At 39.8% G+C, this 23,705-nt stretch overlaps 1 protein-coding gene across 3 annotated transcripts in view; it reads right to left on the bottom strand.

The window, feature by feature from the left end:
- Window positions 1-471: 471 nt before the first annotated feature.
- Window positions 472-23,705, bottom strand: part of SRPRB (SRP receptor subunit beta) — a 30,766-nt gene continuing 7,532 nt past the window's right edge. For 2 of the 3 annotated variants that reach the window (XM_054680215.2, XM_016939860.4), the window contains exons 2-8: window positions 15,155-15,480; window positions 14,454-14,548; window positions 13,329-13,406; window positions 9,965-10,047; window positions 5,433-5,569; window positions 4,226-4,280; window positions 472-1,598 (exon numbers count right to left, since the gene is read on the bottom strand). In XM_054680215.2, coding sequence (XP_054536190.1) covers window positions 1,385-1,598; window positions 4,226-4,280; window positions 5,433-5,569; window positions 9,965-10,047; window positions 13,329-13,406; window positions 14,454-14,548; window positions 15,155-15,308 — 816 coding nt within the window. In that variant the 5' untranslated portion in view covers window positions 15,309-15,480 and the 3' untranslated portion in view covers window positions 472-1,384. 3 annotated transcript variants of the gene reach the window in all.

The following is a 23,705-nucleotide window of genomic DNA, read 5'->3' as shown; positions in this document are numbered from 1 at the left end:
CCAGAAGGGACATGTGAGACAGCAGGCAGAGGCCATACATGGAGGATCACACTCCCTCAGATGTCATCAGCCCCATGCTTTATCCTTTGACTCCCCCTGATCCTCAAGGCCAGGTGGGGTGCCCCTGCCGCATGCTCCAGAGAACTGTGGGCCTCTCCTACCATGGCTCTCAATGCACTGTTCCATAACTGGCTTCTCCCCTGGACAGAGCCACCCTGGTCTCCTTGTAAGCTTTAGTTGGGCTTGTCCCTGAGTGTGTGGGGTAGGAATAGGAGTGTGTTCCTGTGTATGTTGCAATCTTTAGGCTCAGGAGACAAGGAGTTAGACCTGAGTCCTGACATGTGCACTCATTTGTACTCACCATTACATTCTATTTAATTGCTTTGAGCCAGACAGACTGTTTTCTTTACCATGAAATATACTAATCATTCAAAAAAGCCTTGTGTTTAAGAAGACAGCAAAAAACATCACTTCAAAACGGCAACTTTTTTTTTTTCTTGGCATCAATGAATATGCACTTCAGAAATCTACAGAGAACTTTTTTCACTTTGTATTTGTTCCACAGCATTCTAGCCAGGAGTACAAAATAGGAGCTCTTCAAGCAGCACATGAAGATGGCCCAGGAGCCTTCAGCCATCCAGAGCAGCAGAGCAGCACCTAAATCTCCACACACTTCCCAGTATAACCACTAAGAACACACTAGACCCTTGGCATTAGGGGATTTATCATTTCCAGTTCTATTATCTGGGAATGACTCCAAGGGTTTGTGACAAGCTTTTGAAACATAAGTGCTAAGACGAGTGTGGACAAGTCACTGAGCTAATGAAGAATAGACCCACTGTCTGCTTGGCTCTGCTATTTTGTACCTGTCTTCCCATGTGGGGAAACTTCATAACTGTGCCCACAAATCAGAGAAATTCGCAAAGGACTAGACAATGTATTGCCTGTGAACTTCAGAGGCAACTGGAAATAGTGCAACTGGAAATCAACTAGCTTCATACATAGGCGGGTTTGTTTCCAGGGACCAAAAGCACAGAAGATAAGAACACTTTTCAGGTGATGGCCATATTCTCATCATATCCTCTCTGTGTGGAGTCTGCCTGTTGTCACAAAAACCTTGACCCTACATCAAGTTACACCTTAACAAAGGGAAGATACAGGCATCAGATAAAAGGTACTTGTTTGAAAGGCAGCCATAAGGGAGAACTGAACTTAAAAAAAAAAAAAAAAAATTCCAAGCTGGTTTCAACAGTACTTTGTTTCCAGAACAAAGAAATGTTTCTAACCACATCTTGTACCCCTTCCTCATCAACTCCAGACTACCACAGACCTTTTTCCAAAACTGTGTGTCACACATCCAGGTCTTGTGCTTTAGAGCTGCCTCTCAGGCCATTTTAGCCAGCCATTTCTCCAAGTCCTGGATGTCAGCAGAGCCCACGTCCCCTCTTCCACCCTTGGCACTGCACTCCAGGAACTCCACTTTGAGGGGCAACTGTGAGAATTCAAACTCTTTGCCTTTCTTCCCCAGCTGAGCAGGGGCAGTGCTGGAACTGTCCAGTGTGCTGGGGGCAGCAGAACGGGTAACTCGTAAGGTGTTGCTGTGGGGCAAAAGGAAAGAAGTCAGGAGGCAAAATTTTTATACAGCAATTAAATCATATTAGTTTCTAAACATTTCAGCACTCATTTAAAACTTAACTATGGAATTGCCAATTATGCTATTAAGATTGTTGAATAATCCTTTGCATTTATAAGTCCCTCTCTTGGACAGAGAGGTGAGGTAGGTGGGGCGGGCTGGGGGGGTCGGACCTCACAGGGCTAGAGGGCAGGTCAGCAGTAGACCAGGTCACACCAACTTTCTTTCAGCCCAAGGCCCCCTTCTAAGAGGATCTCCTGAATGAAGCCGTCTAAAAATATATTTTTAAAATACATGCTTTAAGTGTTATAAAAACGTAAGTTTCTGAAAGTTAAGTGTGGGTAGATAGGGTATGTATTTTTATCTTGAGTCTATTTGGATATGGAGTTTAGAAATCCACCAACTCCAGATTCTCATCTCTAACTAGGGCAGAATTACTATTATCCAACCTCTTTAACCACCAAAACCTTCCCAATGTAAGTCCCCTTACTGCCACCTGCTGGCCCTAATAAAGGGTGCATAAGCAACACTCCTTTGTCGGCCTCCCCTTCCCCTTTCTGCTATCCAGAAGCAGAGGAATACATGCTGCCAATCTTCTTTCTTACAAAATAAAGCATTTCTTGTTCTGTAAAGTTGCTTCAAAATTAGCGAAGAATCCACAGGCAAAACTAAGCAATACCTTGTTTAGGAAGGAACACACACACACACACACACACACACACACACACACACACACACACACTGTAAAAGTATTTTTAGAAAACAATACAAAACTGGATATTGCTGACCTCTTGAGGGAAAAGCTTTTGGGGAGAAACAGGGGCCTTCTAGGCATGGTGGTGAGTACATAGGTATTCATTTTAATATTTTTTAAGCTTAATGCATGTGACATATATACTATTATGAGTAAGATATTTTACAATAAAAATTTTTTAAGGAAAAAAAGTAAAACATGTATTCAGCTTTTGCCACAAGGCCATGTAAATATAATATACCGTGTTATTGAGAGACTATGAAATGCCTCTAAGCTAACAGGGCCTAATTCTCATAAATCTGAGATTAAAATTAGTCAGATTCCGAATTTTAACTGATGTTAACCTTTACAACTTGTCAACATTTTGTTTCACTGCCTTTTAAGAAAGCATTGCCTTTCAATGCTTTTAAAAAAGGATTGGCTTCTGTATTGTTTTTCTCTAAGTCTATAGAGTGAAAAGCAAACAGCCTATGGAAAACATGTGTTTTAACCACGGGAGACTTGGACTGTACTGTTAAAAATAACCCAAGACTGATTCACAAATAACATTATGACAGTTTTGGCTTCCCCAAAACAATTCCCAACAATTTCAAGAGAATTTTTAGAAAAACCCAACCATCCAATTGTTCCAATGTCCTTATTAACCTAATGGCAGCAACAGATACAATCCAAGAGAGTGAGCATCAAGAGCACAGGAGGACGGGGTGATAAACTCGCAGCTCCAGACGGGAAAGGAACCACTGAAAATGGCATAGGCAGGGCTGGCAAAATTGTTCTGCAAAGAGCCAGAAATTAAATATTTTATCGCATATTTTTCTTCTGTTTTTTACCTGCCCTTTAAAAATGTCGATTTACTCTTGGCTTGCAGGCCCAGGCAGGAGTTTGCCAATGCCCGAAGCTGACTTGATTCTACCAGACTCTAAGCTCCTGAGTACAGGAACACATTTCCTCCTACAGCTGCTCCCAACTGCAGTCTTGGCATCCACTAGATGCACTACAGGTGCTTCTTAAATGAATAAGGGAGTCAGTAAGTCATAGTGGGGAGAAAAGTTTCTAAAAGTTGAATTTATACAGTTTTTCCTCATCAGATCCTTTTCAAGGCCTTACACAAAAGCAAGAAGAAAACATAACTTGCTTTACTATAAATGTTGATCATTTCTTCTACACCAGCTTTTGGCTAGCTCTTACAAATTGGCATAACGCAGAAGACATGCTAGATGCCTTAAAATTCAAAAGCTTATAGCTCAATTTACAAACCTTGAAACACTCAAAGCAGGATATATAATATTGCCAAGTATTTTAACAATCTAAGAAGCTACAATATAGTATCAAAGACTTGCAGTCTTCCTCAGTGTTCTGTTTTATTCTGTCAATAATTTCCAAAGTGGCTTTTAAATGTTTTAATTTCTTTTTTCCTGATTCTCAGTTTTTATTTTTTATTATTTACATGCATCCTTAAATACCACTTCACAGGCATTATTGAGTGGTGAACAAACACTTCCACTCACTGAAATAACACCGTTCTCAAGTTGGCATGTAAACTTTTTTAGCTTCTAAAACCTTTCAACTATAAATGATTTAGTAACAATGGTAAAATAAATTAAGTTTATGGTTTCAAAAAAATCTTCTTTCCATGAAATTTTAAAATATCTATAAGCACCCTAGTAAGTTTTTGTGATTCCATTATTTTGTAAATTATTTAACAAATATTTATCACACTAATCTTCAGTCTATAATTGTGATAATCACATAAAACCAAACAAAAGAAACATGAATATGCTGCTTACAGTCTAAGTGTTAAGATATATAATTAACCAACAGGCCTCTTTCACACTTACAGTTCTTTCTCCAGCTGCTGTTGAATTAACTTTGCTGATTTTGCCATTGCAATATCTGTAAAGAAATAAAGACACTGTTGTAGTTTAAACGAGAATGAGTTTTTTCCCCAAGACTTCTTACACAGAAGGAAAATTCCTATTTAAACCAGTAAGTTTTTCTCTTTTTTTAAAAAAAGACCTTTTATCACTAGTTCCTTCTCTATCAAAGTAAGCTTTATACTTGCACTAGGGGCTTTCCCAAGATAATGCTTATAAACATATTATGCTGGTGACCCTAAAACTGACTTTAGCTTTCCCTAAAGTTCTCCACACCTTATAGACCTTTCAATTCAAAACATATAAGTTTACTGTTTAACAGAAAGAAAACCTACCAGTGCTGTGATTATGAGAAGTGCCTTCACATGCCAAAAGACAGTGCCCTATCTGTCATTTTAAAGTAAACTTAGCATGTTTCCAATTGATCCTAAGACGATATATTTAAAGCATTAAGTGTACTAAAGGTAAGAAACAAGCTCTGGTTTGGCACAAAGCCCATGGCAAATAAACAATAACTCCCTTCCTTATATTCAATCAGGGAAATAAAGAGGTCAGGTAATGACGCTAATAACTGCATTCCCAATAAGGCATTATCAATATTATCTGGTCACTTCTGAGAAATGCCTTGAACTCTTCATAGAATCAGAATTTCAGATCTGAAAGAGACCTGAAGAGATCCACTAGTCTGTCTTATTGTACAGGTAACGGAACTGAAGCCCAATTTTATTGGGGATTACTAGAAAAGTTTTCAATGGTTATCAGGTTAAAAGAAAACAACTTCAGCAAACTTCCCTTGATAAAATGTGCTGTACAGTAAACTTGTTTGAAAGCAGAAACTCCACCCTGCAAAACTGTGCATCTGATATCACATATTGTCAATCTGATGAACTTAACTTGGTAAAGTAAAATAATTTATAATCAGAAAAAACACTGTATCAAAGAAAAATCAGTTAGCAGTCACTTGGTTATCATTCCTTGGTCTTCTGGTTAGAAGACTGGTGAAAAGGTAGGAGTAGAAATAAATTTTAAGATTAAAAATCCTTCAATTTATAGTTCTTTACAGCAATTGTATCTCATCCTCAATAATAACAACTGTAAATAATGGAAATAATTCTTAGTAGCAGCAATCCCCAAAAAACTCAATTATTATTGCAAGAAAACATGATGGCACCTTGCTTATTGCAGGCTATTAAGAATGATGGTGTATTCTTCAGACCCATACTGTCAATGAGGACTTGATACAGAAACTCAGCCACATCTTTCACCTCTCGCTGGAATGCTGCACTATCCACAACAAACACAATAGCCCTGGAGGGAGAAAACAAGAAAAAGTGGCATGTGAACGTGTAACAGGACATCATTATCTTGAAAAACTATCCTGAACTTCTTCAAAGTCAATCTTGGTGATTAACACTCAGCAGACACACATGCAGGTCTGTGCATATGTTATCATATAACATAAATCCTCATTTAACAAGGAACTATTGAGTGCTACTGTGTATCAATGACTGAAGCTGAAAAAAGACAGTAAGAAATGATGCCTGTCCTCCAAGACAAATCATCATATAGAGAACCATATGATAAATGCCAAGACAAAACTATGCACATGTGTAACAGGAATAAAGAGAAAGATCATTTAAATGAGACCAGGTCAAAGGCAACTTTAAGGAGAATGTAACAGTTGAGTTGAATCTTAGCTAGACCAAAAATTGGGGCACAGACTGTCTGGAAAGTACAGGTTGAGTATCCCCAATCCAAAAATCCAAAATCTAAAATCCAAAACACTTCTGGTTCCAAGCATTTTGGATAAGGGATACTCAGCCTACAGTATGTTCAAGCCACAAATACGTGAAACACATTCCCTGGGGAAGGCAAGGTAAGCTGGTACACAGGGAGATGGGGAAATGAAGGAGAACCAAGTCAGACAGTGAGGCGTGACACAATGACCTGTGGAGTTCATGCTTTTCTGTCTTATGAAGAATATTGGTGCCTAAATGGAAGACAAAGCAATCTTAGAGGGCGCTTGAACTAGAAGCACAGTCACCAGGTAGGGCCTGAACTAAGGCAGCCATAGTGGGACTCCTCATGTGACAGAAACAAAGAGATATCAAAGCTAAAGTGCAGCAGCCCAAGGAAACTGCAGACAACAGGTCTTAGGGGGCCGGGTGCGGTGGCTCACGCCTGTAATCCCAGCACTTTGGGGGGCCGAGACGGGCAGATCACTTGAGGTCAGGAGTTCGAGACAAGTCTGGGCAACATGATGAAACCCAGTCTCTACTAAAAATATAACAATTAGCCAGATATGGTGGCGGGAGCCTGTAATCCCAGCTACTTGAGAGTCTGAGGCAGAAGAGTTACTTGAACCCAGAAGGCGAAGGTTGCAGTGAACTGAGATCATGCCACCGCACTCCAGCCTGGGTGACAAAGCGAAACTCCATCTCAAAGAAAACAAAAAAACAAAAAAAAACGTCCAGGCGCAGTGGCTCACGCCTGTAATCCCAGCACTTTGGGAAGCCGAGGCGGGCGGATCACGAGGTCAGGAGATCGAGACCATCCTGGCTAACACGGCGAAACCCTGTCTCTCCTAAAAATACAAAAAATTAGCTTGGTGTGATGGCGGGTGCCTGTTGTCCCAGCTACTCAGGGGACTGAGGCAGGAGAATGGCGTGAACCTGGGAGGCGGAGCTTGCAGCGAGCCAAGATCGCGCCACTGCACTCCAGCTTGGGCAACAGAGCGAGACTCCGTCTCAAAAAAAAAAAAAAAAAATACAAGCCTTATGGACAAGGGTTTGAATGCCCAGGTGGAGATAAGAGACATGCAATGGCCAACATGCAGCTGGGGAGCTAGAACTGAATGCCCTGCACAAAGCCTACAACTTAAAATAGTCTCAGGGAGGTCGGGGCTTGCAAAAAAAGTTCCCTTAGAAACAGCGGGCCTCCACTGCCTCACACAGATATAGGGTATGAATTTATACTCTCTCCAGGTATAAGACCCCCAAGGGGAAAGGTTTACATAAAAATTGGGCCAGACTTATTGAAGCCCTATGGCCCCAACAGAAGGAACTATGAACTGCTTATGGAGCAAGGCTTTCATATCCTACGGGATTAAAGAACCACCACAATATCAACGATGTGTCACTCTTGAAGAAAGGTTCTGGAGCAAAAATTACAAGGCACAGAAGAAAATAATTATGAGGGAGAATAACTGGTACCCCAAAGAGAATAATCAGCACCCCAAAACTAAGATAATAAAGCTATCTATAAAGTAAATGTTTAAAATTATTTAAGAAAATACTACAAACTACAATAAAAAATAGAATAGTATAAAAAGAAACAGGCTGGTTTGAAAAGGTAAGTATTTTAGACAAATATAGTAAATGATATTAATTAATCAATGGAAAAGTTAAGCAGAGATCATGCTCAGCTGAAAATAATGTAATAAACTAGAAAACAAATCTGAGGGAATCTTACAATATGCGAAGTAGAAAGATCTGGAAGATACGACAGAGAGGAAACAAGAAAGGCAAAAATAATAAGGTTCAATAACATTCATAAGAATTCCAGAGTGTGAGAAATGATCATGGGGAAACAGCACTACCTGGAGAAACGATGGTGAGAATTTTCCAAAACTGAGGAGAATCTTTGGTCTGGAATAGCACAACTGAATTCCAAGAATGATAAAGCTAAATCCATCCTTGAACAGAAGAAAATCTATCCCTGGATAGAAGGTCAAATCAGGCAGACTTACTACAGTGAAATGACAATTAGACTGACTGGCAAAAACATTCTCATCTGCAACAGATGGATGAGGTCAGGAGTGATGCGGCTGCCACCCAGGACTCTGCACTCAGCTAAAAGAGACATTCCAAAATGCTGGCCAAATAGAGTTACAAATGAACAAAGACTGAAAACATTTGACTACTCATCACCCTCTCTGGAAACACTTCTAAAAGATATACTCAGTGATAGAAAACTGAATCTAAAGGGAAGAAGTAAAATTCAAGAAGCAATGGGGAGCAAAAGACCATAAGCATCCTGGTAATTCTCATCACTGAATGTAAGAGGAAAAAAAAGTATGGATGGGGGTTAAAAAGGAGCATAAATAAAAGGAAGATGTGAGGAAGATCAAAGTTAAAGTGTTTAAGGTTCAGGAAAAGGAAACTGATATTATTGGTTTCAGACAATCAAATAGGCAATGTTTAAAAAATGGGGGAGGGGAACCATGATAAGAACAGCAACAGCATATGTTCAAATCAGGAGAGGGAAAATAGCCACTAGGGAAACTTGGCGAAGCCAGAAAGTAGGATTAAAAAAAAGTCACATACCAATATAGTAAATGTCTTTTCAATTTGCATGTTATCATGATTATAATTTATTTGAACTAAGTTTTATCTTCATATTTTGCATGTTTTATTTACCCAAAATACATGAATCACAGAGTAGTTATACTGCAAATCATAAAATATTTAGAACTGGCAATAGAAAAAGAAAAAAAATTTAATTGGAAATAAAAACCCAATTATGGCAAAATTTACCAGTTCTAGATTTGTCTCAATTGTCCAAGGAATTTTCTTATCTGTGACAAATTGTTCATCACCACCATCTTGTGGGCAAACATGCAATAATGAAATTTCAGTCTAGACATCTTCAATAAAAGGCAAAGAATCTACTACTTCATTCCATCAAAACTAAAATGCTGCCAATTAAAGACATTATTTTAGGGACCGCTAAGAGAAAATACTGCCAATTAAACTATGACACCATCAACTATAAGATATATTCCAAATTCAGAGATATTAAAATGTGTCTTCAAATCAGTGAAATGTGGCATACTGATTTTCCTCTTCAGTTCTTATTAATGTCAGAGACCAAAAAAGAAGCATCTGAAACTGCAGCATAAGACTTTTTAGGGAAGAACTTTAGAGTCAGTAACACCAGAGCACACACTAAAAGAAATATGGAAATATTGTTCTGTACTTCTTGAAACATCAATTTTACGTAATTTGAGAATATATATGGGCCAGGTGCAGTGGCTCACGCCTGTAATTCCAGCACTTTGGGAGGCCAAGGCCAGCGGATCATGAGGTCAGGAGTTCGAGACAAGCCTGGCCAACATGGTGAAACCCCATCTCTACTAAAATTATGAAAAATTAGCAGGGTGTGGTGGCGCGTGCCTGTAATCCCAGCTACTCAGGAGGCTGAGGCAGGAGAATCACTTGAACCCAGGAGGTGGAGGTTGCAGTGAGCCGAGATCACACCATTGCACTCCAGCCAGGACAACAGAGTGAGACTCCGTCTCAAAAAAAAAAAAAAAAAAAAACACTATATATATATAAATGATGTTGGCATTTAAAAACTGCTAGGATTCATCCCAGCTTTAAAATTCTTTTTTCAGATTTTAATAGTCATATACATTATTAAATTCACCTTCAGAATAAATGCAAACATTTAGTAACAATGACAAGAAGGGTTAACATTTCCTAAACACTAAAAAACACTTTTTAAGCATTTTAATCCCGTAAAATCCTCATCATCCAGGTGAAGGTGGACTTGCAACCCAGAACTGGCTGACCCCAAGGTCACCTCAAGGTCTACCACAGGATACCACGCTGCCTCCCAAACACCACCAGAGCAAATCACATGAGTGGCTTTGATATACAGATACAGACCTAGACAAGCCCACTTCACTTCTTTCCTTCTTACCTGGCTGAAGACTTAAACCGCTCTAAGAACTGAAGCCTCAAACTCTCATGGCCGGGAAGGTCAATCAAGGTCAGACTATTGCCCTGGGGATGGCAGCAATAACATTAACGTTTCAATACAGTTCCACGTTCACAATATAAACCTTTAGTATCATATTTTGGCTACCAAACTGGTACCTAATTAACCAAACAAATGTTCACAAAGCAACTTCTACTCATAAAACACTAGTCAACGTTCTGGGGATGTAACAGTGGCCAAAGACACGGTTCCTGATCTGGCAAAATTTATGAGAAAGGTGAACATAATGTAAAATTACACATAAATATAAAATGAGAACATTGATAAATGTTTTGAGGGTACAGGAAAAACCTGTCTGGGGGAGTCAGGGAAGCATGATCTACCTGAGGCTTGGGAGATAAACCAGTGTGAGTACAGCAAAGTAGGAGTACCATATGAGTATAAGCAAAAATGTGAAAACAGTAACAAGTACTCATAAACTAATAATGTAATATAAGAACTTACAATTTTTCATAGAGCATATTACTCTTACTGGGATCTCCAATCTTTATAACAAAGTACACTTTTATCATTTCCACCCTTAATCTAATTATTTAAATATTTATCTTCCAGACATATAATTTACTTGTTCCAACTCCGTCAGCATTTGTGTCAATTCCTGAGCCCCTACTGAGCAAATCTACGATGCACCCTAATAAGTTCTATTCACCATGCCAGGCTGCCATTCCTGAATATAAGGTCAAGGCCTGGAATGGTGAATAAAGTTTATATTCAGTGTAAACGTGGCTGTGCTCAACAATAAGACTCTTAGATGTGGCCTGGTACATGCAGCAGACCATCATTTCTTACATGTTCTACATTATCCACAGCCAACCATACCCACAGTTCAGAAGCAGGCAATCAGTATCCTGCACAGATTTAACACAATTCCAGCTGGGTTTATTATGACCTTACCTTTCACATAGCCTGTGCATTTCTTTATAGACAAATATGTTTTTTATTAGTCCCTCTCTTTTTTTTTAAGTACTGTTAAGAGTCTGGAGATCCCAGGTTGGGACTTAACTGCTCCATTTCAAAAGCAGCACTATACCACACACCCTAAGCAATTTGGAAGATACATTACTAGGTACATTACTATCTAAAGAGATTAGATCGAAAACGTAAGGGGGTAGGAGAAAGAGTGAAGAGGGAAGGGAAAAATGCTCTATATATTCAGTAGAAATATTGATAGAATAGAAATATAGTAGAAATATAGAATAACAGAAGCCACATATGTAATTTTAAATATTCCAGTAACCATAATAAAAAAGTAAAAAGAAATTGGTAAAATTAATTTTAAGTTATTTAATCTAATATATCCAAAATATTATCTTTTAAAATGTAATAAAAAAAGAAATTATTAATGATACTTTACGTTCTTTTTTTCCATACTAAGTCTTCAAGATCTGGTGTGTACTTCACACTTACAGCATGCCTCAATTTGAACTAGTCCTAGGTGCTCAACAGTCACATGTGGCCAGTGGCTACATATTAGAAGGTACAGATTTAAAGCATATCCTGGAGTATCCTAAGTTAAAAATCTAGTGCAGGTACTAGATGATCTTGCAAACCTGGAATTTCAAAATCTGAATCCTTGGGAGTTTAAAAAGGTCTGGACCACAAAGAGTGTCATCATTGAAAAAAAAAACAAAGATATCGCTAAGATATTTAAAAACATGTCCCTTTATTTTTCTTTACAATCTTTAATTCTGGAGGCATGAGAAAGGGGAAAGAAGACAAAGAGAAGAAGAAAAGGTCTAAAACCACAATTCTAATTCATCCATCTATCCATCCACACCCTCCAACGAGCCCTCACTCCACTCACTCACTGAAACGTATTACATGGCTGGGTTCAGTGGCTCACGCCTGTAATCCCAGCAATTTGGGAAGCCGAGGTGGGCAGATCACTTGAGGTCAGGAGTTCAAGACCAGCCTGGCCAACATGGTGAAACCCCATCTCTACTAAAAATACAAAAATTAGCCAGGCATGGTGGCAGGCGCCTGTAATCCCAGCTACTCAGGAGGCTGAGGCAGGAGAATCGCTTCAACTCGGGAGGCAGAGGTTGCAGTGAGCCAAGATCATGCCACTGCACTCCAGCCTGGGCAACAGAGTGAGACTCCTGTCTCAAAAACAAACAAACTTATGCATTACAATCAGTTTGGTAGTCACTGTCTACATTCTGAAGTTACAGAGGTATGTAAAATGTCTTTCCCATGATTGCTTTTTTTTTTTTTTTTTTTTTGAGACTTAGTCTCGCTCTATTGCCCAGGCTGGAGTGCAGTGGCGCAATCTTGGCTCACTGCCACCTCCACCTCCCGGGTTAAAATGATTCTGATGCCTCAGCCTCCCGAGTAGCTGGGTTACAGGCGCCCACCACCACACCCGGCTAATTTTTGTATTTTTAGTAGAGACAGGATTTCATCATGTTGGCCAGGCTGGTCTTGAACTCCTGACCTCAAGTGATCGGCCTACCTTGGTCTCCCAAAGTGCTGGGATTACAGGCGTGAGCCACCAAGCCAGGCCCCATGATTCCTTATATTTGAAATACACTCATATATACTCTGTAAGATATCCATTGCAGCACTGTTTGTAAAAGCAAAGGTTATAATAACAAAACTAAATGTCTATTAACATGGTCCTGATTAAGTAAGAATTTAATTTTATGGTATAGCAACAGAGTGGAGTACTATGCAGCTCATAAACCAACCAGATGGTACTATGTATACAAATGTAGGAGAATAAGAAAAGCCCAAGTTGTATCAGCCGTATGAAAAAAATAATGGGCAGAACAGCATTTAAAAAAAAAAAAAATAAAGGATATACAGACATGTTTGTATATGCACAGAACATCCGGAAGACTACACACAAAAAAAGTAAGTCACTGCTTCTGAGGAGAAGACTAGGTAGTGGGGAAAGGAAAGGAAAAATTACTTTTCACCAAATATCTTTTCTAACCTTTTGAATTTTTGTCCCATGTGCTTGTATTACCTATTCAAAACTTAAAAGGTTTAATGCCCACTCTTAAGAACTCATTGTAAAGTTGGAAAGAAGACACAGAAACAAAAAATAAGAATAAAATGTGATATAACGTTACTGTACATTAAGGTACAACAATGCAGAGGAGGGCATGATTAAATCTACTGTACAGATTGTCAAGAGAATTTGTCACAAAGAATATGTTTCTCCATAAAAATAAGCTACAAATGGTACTTACATCCTCAGATGAACTCATCCTAAAAATGTCCTTAACTGACACACCAGAGTAAAGTAAGACTGTCAGACTCCAAAACTCCACAAACATCTTACCCTGTTATTGTTGACTCTGTATACAGCACAGCTGTCAGTAATGGACGTCTGAGTGTCTCTATAAAGGCCTGTTAACAACTGTAAAAAAAAACAAGATGGGTGATATTCAACATTTTAATAGCACACCTAAATTGAGTTATATTATTCTAAGTCTCCCAGGTGTAAGGTTAAGTAAATGAATGCTGCTTCCGACAGGTGAAAAAGACGATATTGATTTTTTTTACCTGTAGAAAAAAATCTAATTAATTGCATATTTTACTCCTCAATGGAATAAAAACAACATTATTCTCAAAAGACAGTTAGTGGCCAAATTTGCCAAGCTTCTGTAAAGATTTTTAACCATCAAAAATGATTTGAAGCCTGGGCAACATGGCAAAATCTCATCTCTACAAAAAATATAAAAAATCAGCCGGGCGTAGTGTTGCACGACTGTAGTCCCAGCTATTCGGAGGCTGAGGTGGGAGAATCATCTGAGTCCCAGAGGTCAAGGCTGCAATGAGCAGAGATCTCGCCACTGCACTCCAGCCTGGGCATTGGAGTGAGACACTCCCTCAAAAAAAAAAAAAAAAAAAAAAAAAATGGAGGTATTTCTTTAATGGAAGGGAAATAATTTATACTCTCAAAAAGAAGAGTTAAAAAGCAGAAAACCTCTCCTATTCACCACATTAAAACACACTGTTAAAAATACTAAATGTATTAAAAATAAATATTAGTAAAAAGAAGCCTAACTAGCCCACTATGTCAAAGAAGGATCACCCTGTGAAAAAGTGTCTTTGATAAACTCTCCTAAGAATTTGTTAACGAAGGAATTATAAACTGTAGGACACTAGCTTCTATGCCTTCTGCTATTCTGGAATGAAACTAATTAAATAAAACCCTTAAATGTGATAAAGACTAAATATCAGCATCTGGCAAGGGTAAACAGAAAAAAAAAGGAGAAATGATCAATATTTCTCAATTATGGGTTTCTACGAGTCTTTTTGTTCTCCCAAGTAAGTCAAGAATTAACTCCCAAATTTAACAGCATCAGCTTCTTTTACAAAATAAACCGTGAGATGACAGGAATACTGGGATGCTATAAAATTTTCTATTAAGCTTAACAGGGGTGTCAATGAAATCATTTACCCTGACAAAGAGCAACGTTTTCCCGGAATCACAAAGGCCAACAAGAAGAACAGCTCTCTGACTGCTCCTTCTGCTCCGGATTAACTTCCAGAAGACTGTGGAATAGACAGAGAAAAACAACAAAAATTACGCCTTGGGAATCAGTATATGTGCATGGCTGGGGCGGGGAAATTCACAGAAGTCTGTGACGAAACACCTCATTCACCTGGAACTGACTTTTATCATAATGGTTACTATTGCTGTTGTTAGGGATCCACTGACAGCCAGGCACTGTCAACTGTCAACTTTTCTTTGCAGTCCTTACTCTGACTGGGACTCAGGTGCTATCTCACTGCCTTGGTATCCCAGCGCCCGCACGCAAACACGGGAGGCTGAAAGTTGGTGTCAAGACCCTGAGTCTTTGCAGTGAGAACAGCGGAAGGCGAGGAACAGCGCGCTCAAGCTTAACAGGGCAGATGACGAAGAGCAATCCGCGCCCCAAGGACCAGGACGTTAACTCCGGGGGTTGCCCGGGATCCCCCTTAACGCCCAGCTGCTGCCGCTGCTTCAGGCGAGAGGGTGGGGTGTAGACTGGGTGGGTCTCACCCTCCTGATGCCCTCAAGGCGCCCTCTCAGCCCCGCGTCCCCGGCCTGCAGCGGTGCAGCCAAAGCCCGTACCTCTGCCCGCCCCGAACCCGCCATAACCACCGGCCGCCTTTTACCTAGCGTCAGCAGCACCGCAAGAACCGCCACCACTACTGACAACAGCGTTGGGTCCGTCTGCTGCAGTTCCTGCCGCAAGGAGTCTAGGTAGGGCTGGAAGGTGCCCCCGGCACCGCCGCCATCTGCCACCCGGCGCGAGTCTGCGGAAGCCATGGATGAGACGCGTGGTCCCCGGTACAGCAAAAGCGACGTGGCCCTGCACTCTGCGCAGGCGCGGGGAGCAGAGCCTCACGCGAATGGTGGTTCCTAAGCCATAGTCTCTCCCTCAGCCGGGGCGATCCCCAAGTGCTTGATGGGAGTTGTAGTTCTCTGGGACTCCGTCCTCCTACAGAACGGCAGGGGCAGACAGGTTATTTGTCGAGGGACACACACATCTTTTAAGATATGAGTCAGTCGTCGTCACCTACGTTATGACTGTTGAAAGAATGATGAAATGAAGAAAATGAATGAATGGCTCCCGAAACTACCACTGGGGATTTCCCGACCGTCGCTAAGTGACGTGAGACTTGTGAAGAACTCAAGCATCCTACAAACATTTAATCTGAATTTAATGTGACAAGAGATGTGACAGATGGATGTACGGAGCGATGTGGGAATACATAATGGGACGCGGAGTCCATCATGAGTTCAGAGAAAAGCTTCTGGACATTGGAATTGAGTCCTGAAGAATGAGTTAGCATCTGCGAGTGGTTAAAGGAAAAAAAAGTGCTGTGCAGAAGAAAATGAGTGTAAGAAACGATGTACGTGGGAACCCTAACTAATTCAGTGCCCCTACACTGTCAATCTAGGGCTGCAAACTCAAATGTCTGCATTAAAGGAAGCAACTAGGAAAATCAACGCCCAGGAGAGCTGGGGCTGTTGAAAACTGCAGAAGTTATTTCTGCTAAAAGTGGGGCCGACCCTATTCAGCCAGGTAGGTGTTATGGGACCTGGGTGGCCAGTTCTTCCAGTTTTCAAGAGAAGCAATAAAGGCAGATTTTTATAGCAAATTTTCCACTTTTGAAATTTTCTGTAGGTAATTGAAAGCATTCAAAAACTTGTGGCCCAAATAAAACACCAAAAGTGGCCAGCCTAGAGGGTCCCAGTTCACAGTGTCTGTTATTAAACAGGTGTCATTGTTTTAAAATGTACACATTATTTAATTTAATTGTATGACTGAGTAGAGACATGAAGATGTCAGTGTCACTGAAAGATTGAAAAAAGTTTATTACAGTTGCACATTGCCATTGAAAAAGTTGTCAGCATCAAAATGGAGTCACTTGTATTTTTTTTTTTAATCAGAAAAATGGAGCTGGTGAAAGGCCATGGAGGGAGGGTTCTCATGCACCCATGCCTGATGACAAAAACTGTCACAAAAGACTGCAAAAACCACAGCCTTGCACAAAGGCCATCGCAACCTTACACACAAAAAAATACGTCTGTGAGGACGGCTACCCAGCAACTCCCTGTCCAACCTAGTACTGATGCCATCCTTGCCGTTTGATCCTTGTAGCCAAGGATAATTATCTCAAAACAATTATGGAATCTGACTCATTTTTTCTTTAAAAACCTTTGTCTTCCTTTATACCCCCCTGAATATGCACATAGTTGACTATGGCATGCGTAGTCCCATTGCAATGCCTATTCCTGAATAAATATTATTTTCTTTTAGAGCATCCCTCTCTGCTTGTTATTCAGCTTGATACCACTCAGGGCCACACAAAACCTCACCATGCACAGGGACAAGGAAAAAGAGAGGAACTGGGGTTGGACCCGGTGACTCACAGCCATTAATCCCAGCGCTTTGGGAGGCCAAGGCAGGAGGATTGCTTGAGGCCAAGAATTCAAGACCAGCCTGGGCAACATAGTGAGACTCTGTCTCTGCAAAAAACATTTTTTTTTTCTTTTTTTTTTTTTTTTTGAGACAGAGTCTCGCTCTGTTGCCCAGGCTGGAGTGCAGTGGCGCGATCTCGGCTCACTGCAAGCTCTGCCTCCTGGGTTCACGCCGTTCTCCTGCCTCAGCCTCCCGAGTAGCTGGGACTACAGGCGCCTGCCACCATGCCCGGCTAATTTTTTGTATTTTTAGTAGAGACCGGGTTTCACCATGTTAGCCAGGATGGTCTCGATCTCCTAACCTCGTGATCCACCCACCTCGGCCTAAAACATTTTCTTTAATTAAAAAATAATTAGCCAGGCATGGTGGCATATGCCTGCAGTCTCAGCTACTTGGGAGACTGAGGCAGGAGCACTTGAGCCCAGGAATTCCAGGTTACCGTGAGCTGTGATCACATGCCACTGCACTCCAACCTGGGCAACAGAGCAAGACCCTGCCTCCAAAAAAAGGAAAGAAAAAAAAAAGGAACTGGGACTCTGCCTTTATTACTGATGTGTCAGTGAGTAGCTAGATAGAGATATTTTTGATTGGGCAAGAAGTGAAACACAGATGTTAAGGGTTGTATTAGGAAGATTTGCAATATGATTTAGGCACACCCTCAAAAGCCAGGCCACAGGGGAAATGTAAACAATGTTGGCTGTTAGTTTGGCCTAGTGATCAACGGATGCCAAATCATCAATTATAAAATCTATAAAAATTGATTAGAGCAGTAATTTAAGTAGGAGTGACAGGAGATAAAGCTAGAAAGGTTGGCAGGAATCAGACCAGAAGGGATTTTGTGTGCTATGTTGAGGAACTTAAGAGTTTGTCCAGAATGCAATAAGAAGTTTCATTTGGGGATCGCTTCTCGGCCTTTTGGCTAAGATCAAGTGTAGAAGTTTCATTTGGGGTGACGTAGATAATTGACAGATCTATGGAGGACTATGACTTGAGAGAAAAAAAAAAAACTTCAGACAGAGAGACCAGCTGAGAGCATTTAGGCAAAAGATGCAGTATTTAGGCAAAGGATGCTCAGAGTCTAATACATAGACAGAAATAGGTATGAAAATGAGAGCACAAATTTGAGAGATGTCTGAGAGTTAAAATACATAGGATGTGATTAGTTGGATATTGTGAATTAAGTAAAAGGAATGTTATCAAGGCTGCATCCTAGGTGGTGGGTGTGGGTGACTAGGAAGATGAGAAAGCCATTAAATGAATTAGGGACCTCAACGGGAGGGGGCTTGGGGCTGTGCATCCAACGTAAGAGTAGCCAGAATGAAAATTGTCTCTTTTCTATATGTTGAGTTTCGGGTGCTTCTGGGAAATCTAAAAGCTTATGTCAAGCAAGTGATGAGTAAACACATATAAAGTTCCACAAGTATACACTAGATTTTCATTTGGGAGTCAGGAATAAATAAGTGGTCATTAAAATCATGGAGAACATGAAGAATGAGGAAAGGAACCCACAAAAAAGCCTAAGAAGGAAGAGTCAGTGGCACAGGAGTAAAACAGACATGTCCTATAAGTGGTCAGTAGCATCTTCTGTAGCACAGAGGCTCCTTTGACAAGGCTTTGAATGAGTCTGAGCTCAAGGGGATAAGCAAGGGATGGGGCAGTGTGGGGATGGAAGCAAGACTATGGTGTATGGGGAAGACAGTGGGGCATGAAGATAGTTTCTAATGTTAATGAGCACTTCCCGGTGCCACACATCATTCTAAATACTTTTATTTTTTTTTTTTCAGGCAGGGTCTCACTCTGTTGCCCAGGCTGGAGTGCAGTGACAATAGGGCTCACTGTAACCTGGAACTCCTGGGCTCAAGTGATCCTCCTGCTTCAGCCTCCCAAATAGCTGGGACTACAGGCACGAACGCCATGCCCAGGTAGTTTTTTTATTTTTATTTTTGTAGAGACACAGTCTCTCTCTGCTGCCTGGGCTGGTCTTGAGCTCCTGGGCTCAAGCGATCCTCCTGCTTCAGCCCCCCAAAGTGGTGGGATTACAGGCACAAGCCACCACGCCCTGCCTAATGTATTAATTTGTTTAATTCTCACACTGACTCATTTTCTAACTTTACAGAGGGGAAACTGAAGCAGGGTTGAGTAACCTCCCCAAGGATATATAGTAATGAGCAGACTTGGGACTTCATCCCAGGCAATTTGGCTTCTATCTACTTAACCGTATGCTTTAACATAGTAGGATTCATTTTCAAGGCATTTTTATTGATAAAGGTAGGCGATAGGAACTCCAGATCAAGGAAGGACGGTTAAGATGTGAGGCTTAAGTAAGTAAGCCAACTACTTTATTTTAAATTACCAATTTCAAAAATATGAGAACTGGCAGCAGTCATGCCACATTCCATTTCTCTTATTTCTTATGGTCCTAACCGCTGCTCTGTATTCACCACCCAAAAACACACACACACACCTCTTGTATAATATAACCACTGATTCCTCTTTAGAAAAATCACTGGATATTACCATTAGACCTCCTGACTGGGGACCAAAGATGCAGGGAAGAAGGAAGAGCCAGACACGGAGAGTTCCAACCGTAACTGTCTTAACTCTCTGAGGATATTTGATCAGAGCTATGTGAATGAAGAGGGCTGCCGTGGTGGTGAAGTTGGGAAAGGAAGAAAGAAGGTTTAAGAAAAGAGACTTTTTTTCTTCAGTATGTTTCCTGGGCAGAAGAAATGTGCACAGCTCCCACGCTCAGTGAGAAGTTAGCACTCCCATTCTCAGGAATGAGCAGGAGGGGTGAGATTAGTTGCTTTCCTGTACTCACCCATCTCCATCAGGAGCTCCGTGGGCACGGATGCAGAGGAAGGACATGCAATACTGACTGCTGCCTGCTGATAAGTTTTTAGTTCTTGATTCCAATAGCAGATGGAAAGTTACAATGAAACCAGTTGTAGTCAGGGAATTTTTCTCTTCTCTTCCATAAACTAAAATGTCCCATTCACCAGACACCTTCTTCCATCCGCTCCCCAAAGCTCCAATGTACAATGGAACATACCTCAGACCTAGGGATACCAATCATGGGATTCCCCTGCTATGGCTTTGTTTAAAAAAACGTTTAGAGGATTTTTAAAAACAGAATTTAACACATGCTTATTATATTAAAAACTCAAGCAATAATGAAAGCCACAAATCACCTCTATTTTTCTACCTATAATATCTGATAAATATTTAAGACATTCCTCTGTACATATGTACTAATAAGAAGGCTGTATGGATAAGAGCAGTAAATACAAACGAACACGTTATTTTTAAAGAGATTATAGTACCCACCTCTGTATTCCCCATTCCTGAACAGTACTTGGCTCATGGGAGGCACTGGTCAACTGTTGAATGAATGATCCCAGGCCTACTGTGTCCATTGCTGTGCCCCAGGCTCCTGTCTGACATCCTCCTGCTTCACATCCCTGCCTTAGCGGGTTTGAGGACATGTCACCCTAGCCTACCAAATTTAATTTCTAATTTTAGCTTCTCAGAAAGTAGAATCTGCTGGTAAGAATAATTACATCTGAATAGAGGCACCATTTAGGATTTTCTCTAACATCATTCAATATTCTTCGTCAGATACAGGTAGGATCAGTCCCCCATATCCATCAGTCACACTTAGTCCACAGACATCTGGCCAGGCAGCTTGGGCAGCTCCCTCCAGTCCCTTAAAGGATGGAAGGGGAGAAAGGTGAGTCCACTGGAAACACAAGAGGTCCTGACAAAGAGCTCCACTTCAGAGCTGACTCACTCACTTGATTGCACCATATCTAAGCTTATTCAGCTCTGATACTTTGGACAGTCCCACAGCATACATTCTAGAGGTGGCAGCATGCAAACATTTAAAACCTTTGAGAGAATACAGCACACCAGGGAGACTATTATTATGACTATCAGGAGGATAATACCAAGAGTTGAGAGTAAGTATGCTCCTTATCCAGGGTCACCATAAACCAAACCTCCCAAACTCAAATAGATTAAAGAATGAGCTAAAGAGTCTACTCACTTAACTAAGCAGTCTCTTCATTAATTTGCTACAACTGAATCTCTATAATACCTGATGTTTTCTCCATAGGCCATGAGTGCCAGCAGCTGCACAGATACTCTTCTGTTTAGCCAATTCTATTATTTAGCATAACTTTCTTAAGATAATTTAGTCTATTATGTAACCATAGCCTTTACAGTAAACTGCTATAGAGCCTATTATGAGGGATACATTTGCCTCTTTTATTCCAAATCATGGAAAAAGGACCTAAAGCTGGCTGCAAAATTCTTCACAAATAAAAGTATACCCCATAATTGTACACAACAGATCCCTTTTCCACTTCTATTCTTCATAGAGGCAAAAGCAAGGAAAAAATATTCAAAGATAAGAGTCTCATGATAATAGAGAAGTCTTGATTCATGATCTTGGGAAAAGCTGTTCACATCAAGGATGCCATCTTCTTCGGGAGAGAAACTTCCCTGGTTAGCTTTACCTTAAGGGTTCCAATGGGTGTACAGTTCCAAGAGTGTGGAGGGAGTCTTCTCAGTTGTGAGATCATGAACCCAAAGTTCAAAGTCCAGAAGTTTTGCTGTAGTGTGGATGGCAAGGACAGTCTTTATCCAATGTTCTCAGAAGATAGAATCTTCAGTTTCTAGGTTGTGAAGGAGTTGATTGTCCTCAGTGAACCATAAAAAGCTTTCTTTACCTTGTGAAAATACTTGGTGGCATAATAACTTAGTGTTATAACATCAGCCCTCTTGCATGGGAAAGCTTTTATACAACCAGAAAACATGCACTGAAAATAACAATCGAATAAAATCCCTCTATAAAATGTTTAAATGGCCTATCAGGTGACTGGATGTACCTGAAGCTTTGATTGTTTTCCCAGGAATATGGGACCAAACATTGGTTATAAACTATTTTAGCAATTTATAAGTCACCACATCAATATATTCAATTTGGATCATTTTATCTTTTCCGTGACGGGTCATGTAATGCAGAAATTTTACTAACAAAAGCTTTAAGGACTTAGGAAGGACAAGGTGGCCATCCTGGTTCTCCATGAGTTCATGCTTAATTAACATTAGACTCATATCCTCTTGAATACCAGTAGTTTCCCCAAATTAGGTGCATAACACTGATAACTGATGGGTTGTCATAGGTAATTTGATTTAAATGATGGAGTTTATTCAAATTTTATATCTAAACAGTTTCAGTATCAGCTGATTTAGCATGAAAATCTGGCAAAGTATTTTCTTGGTATTTAATTAATTTTTGTTCTACTTGGGTTAGCAGTTTTAGAACTCAGTCAGTCTTTTCATTAAAGTTCCAGGAATTCTTACCCAGTTCAAATGATATAATTCTAAACTTATTAGAAACCTGTATTCAAGAGTGCTTTTTAGGGTCCTTTCCAATCTTTCATGAATCTCCTAAAAGACACCATATTCTAGGACTTTGCATGCTTGTGAAGTTTTCAGAAACTGCATCAGCATTAAGCAATTAACTGTGGAAATGACTTTAAATAGTTATAGTTAAAAACACAATTGACAAGGAAATTTGGTTATTTCTGTGGTCTACAATAACATAATAATAATTATGATTGATAGCATATACTCAGACATACTGGAATTTTAGAAATCTCATACAATTTTGGAACATATATTAATATTATTCACTAAAATATAACCTGAAGAAGATTAAATTTTTTTTTCTTTTTGACAATGCTTCCCATGTAATTAAACATGTCAAATAATTCTGTTTACCTCTCTTTTGGATGCTTCAGGGGCCCTCTGCAGCATCTCAAAGTTAGAGGTTAGAAAAGATAATTTTGAAGCTGAAATTTGATTTTGGGAAGCCTATTAAATATGTTAAAGATTTAAAACACTTGATATTATGAAATATAATTCCAGGTTACCATAGTCATTCATTTAGCAAAATGATGACTCAAAAATGTTTTAAAAGGCAAAAACCTTTCCTTGTTGATAGATGGAAGACTTACTTTACAAACAATCTGTCTCTTGTCTTTCCCTTCCTTTTTTTTTGGTGGGTGGGTAGTTTATTCAAAAGGCAAACAAAGATCTTTCATTATCTTTTAATATTGCATGAACATCTTGTTCAAGAGAGAAAGCCAAATTTCACCCTTGCATTAGTGTGCTATTAATGTCAACACCAATTTTTAAGAAAACCTTGTAGACATATCTTTCCAATCGTAATCAGTTTGACCATAAGGTGAGATTCTCATAAACCTTTTATAATCCTTTACAAATGTTTGCTAAAGAGCAGATCAGTGCTTTAAGAAAACCCTGTTTGTGCTTGTATTTTGATGTTCAATTTATGGAAAAACCAGAAAATACCCCTTTAAATTTAGTCAATATGTTCACACACGTGATTTTTTACAATATTAATTTTTATAAATCTTCCACAACTCATTCAAACTTTTAGCTTTATCCTAACTTAAAACAATCCTTTAACCCTTTAGACAGAAAAAAAAAATCTACATTCCCATGCCTTGTTATAATCTTTCACTGAAAATGCATTCACTTTTCTTACGTAACTTGCATGTAAAACTGTTGCTTCAGTAGTCTCACTTACATGTTACAATGTTAACTCTTAGTGAGTTTTACTTTTGGTGAAAACTTTGGTAAGTTAAGGATTTTAATTATATATTAGTTGTGGAGTCTAGGACCCAGAGAGAAGTACACTTAAGGTCTGA

Source organism: Pan troglodytes, chromosome 2 (assembly GCF_028858775.2).
Source record: "Pan troglodytes isolate AG18354 chromosome 2, NHGRI_mPanTro3-v2.0_pri, whole genome shotgun sequence".
In the NCBI taxonomy this organism is placed as follows: Eukaryota; Metazoa; Chordata; class Mammalia; order Primates; family Hominidae; genus Pan; species Pan troglodytes.
This window is presented reverse-complemented; position numbering and strand designations above follow the sequence as displayed.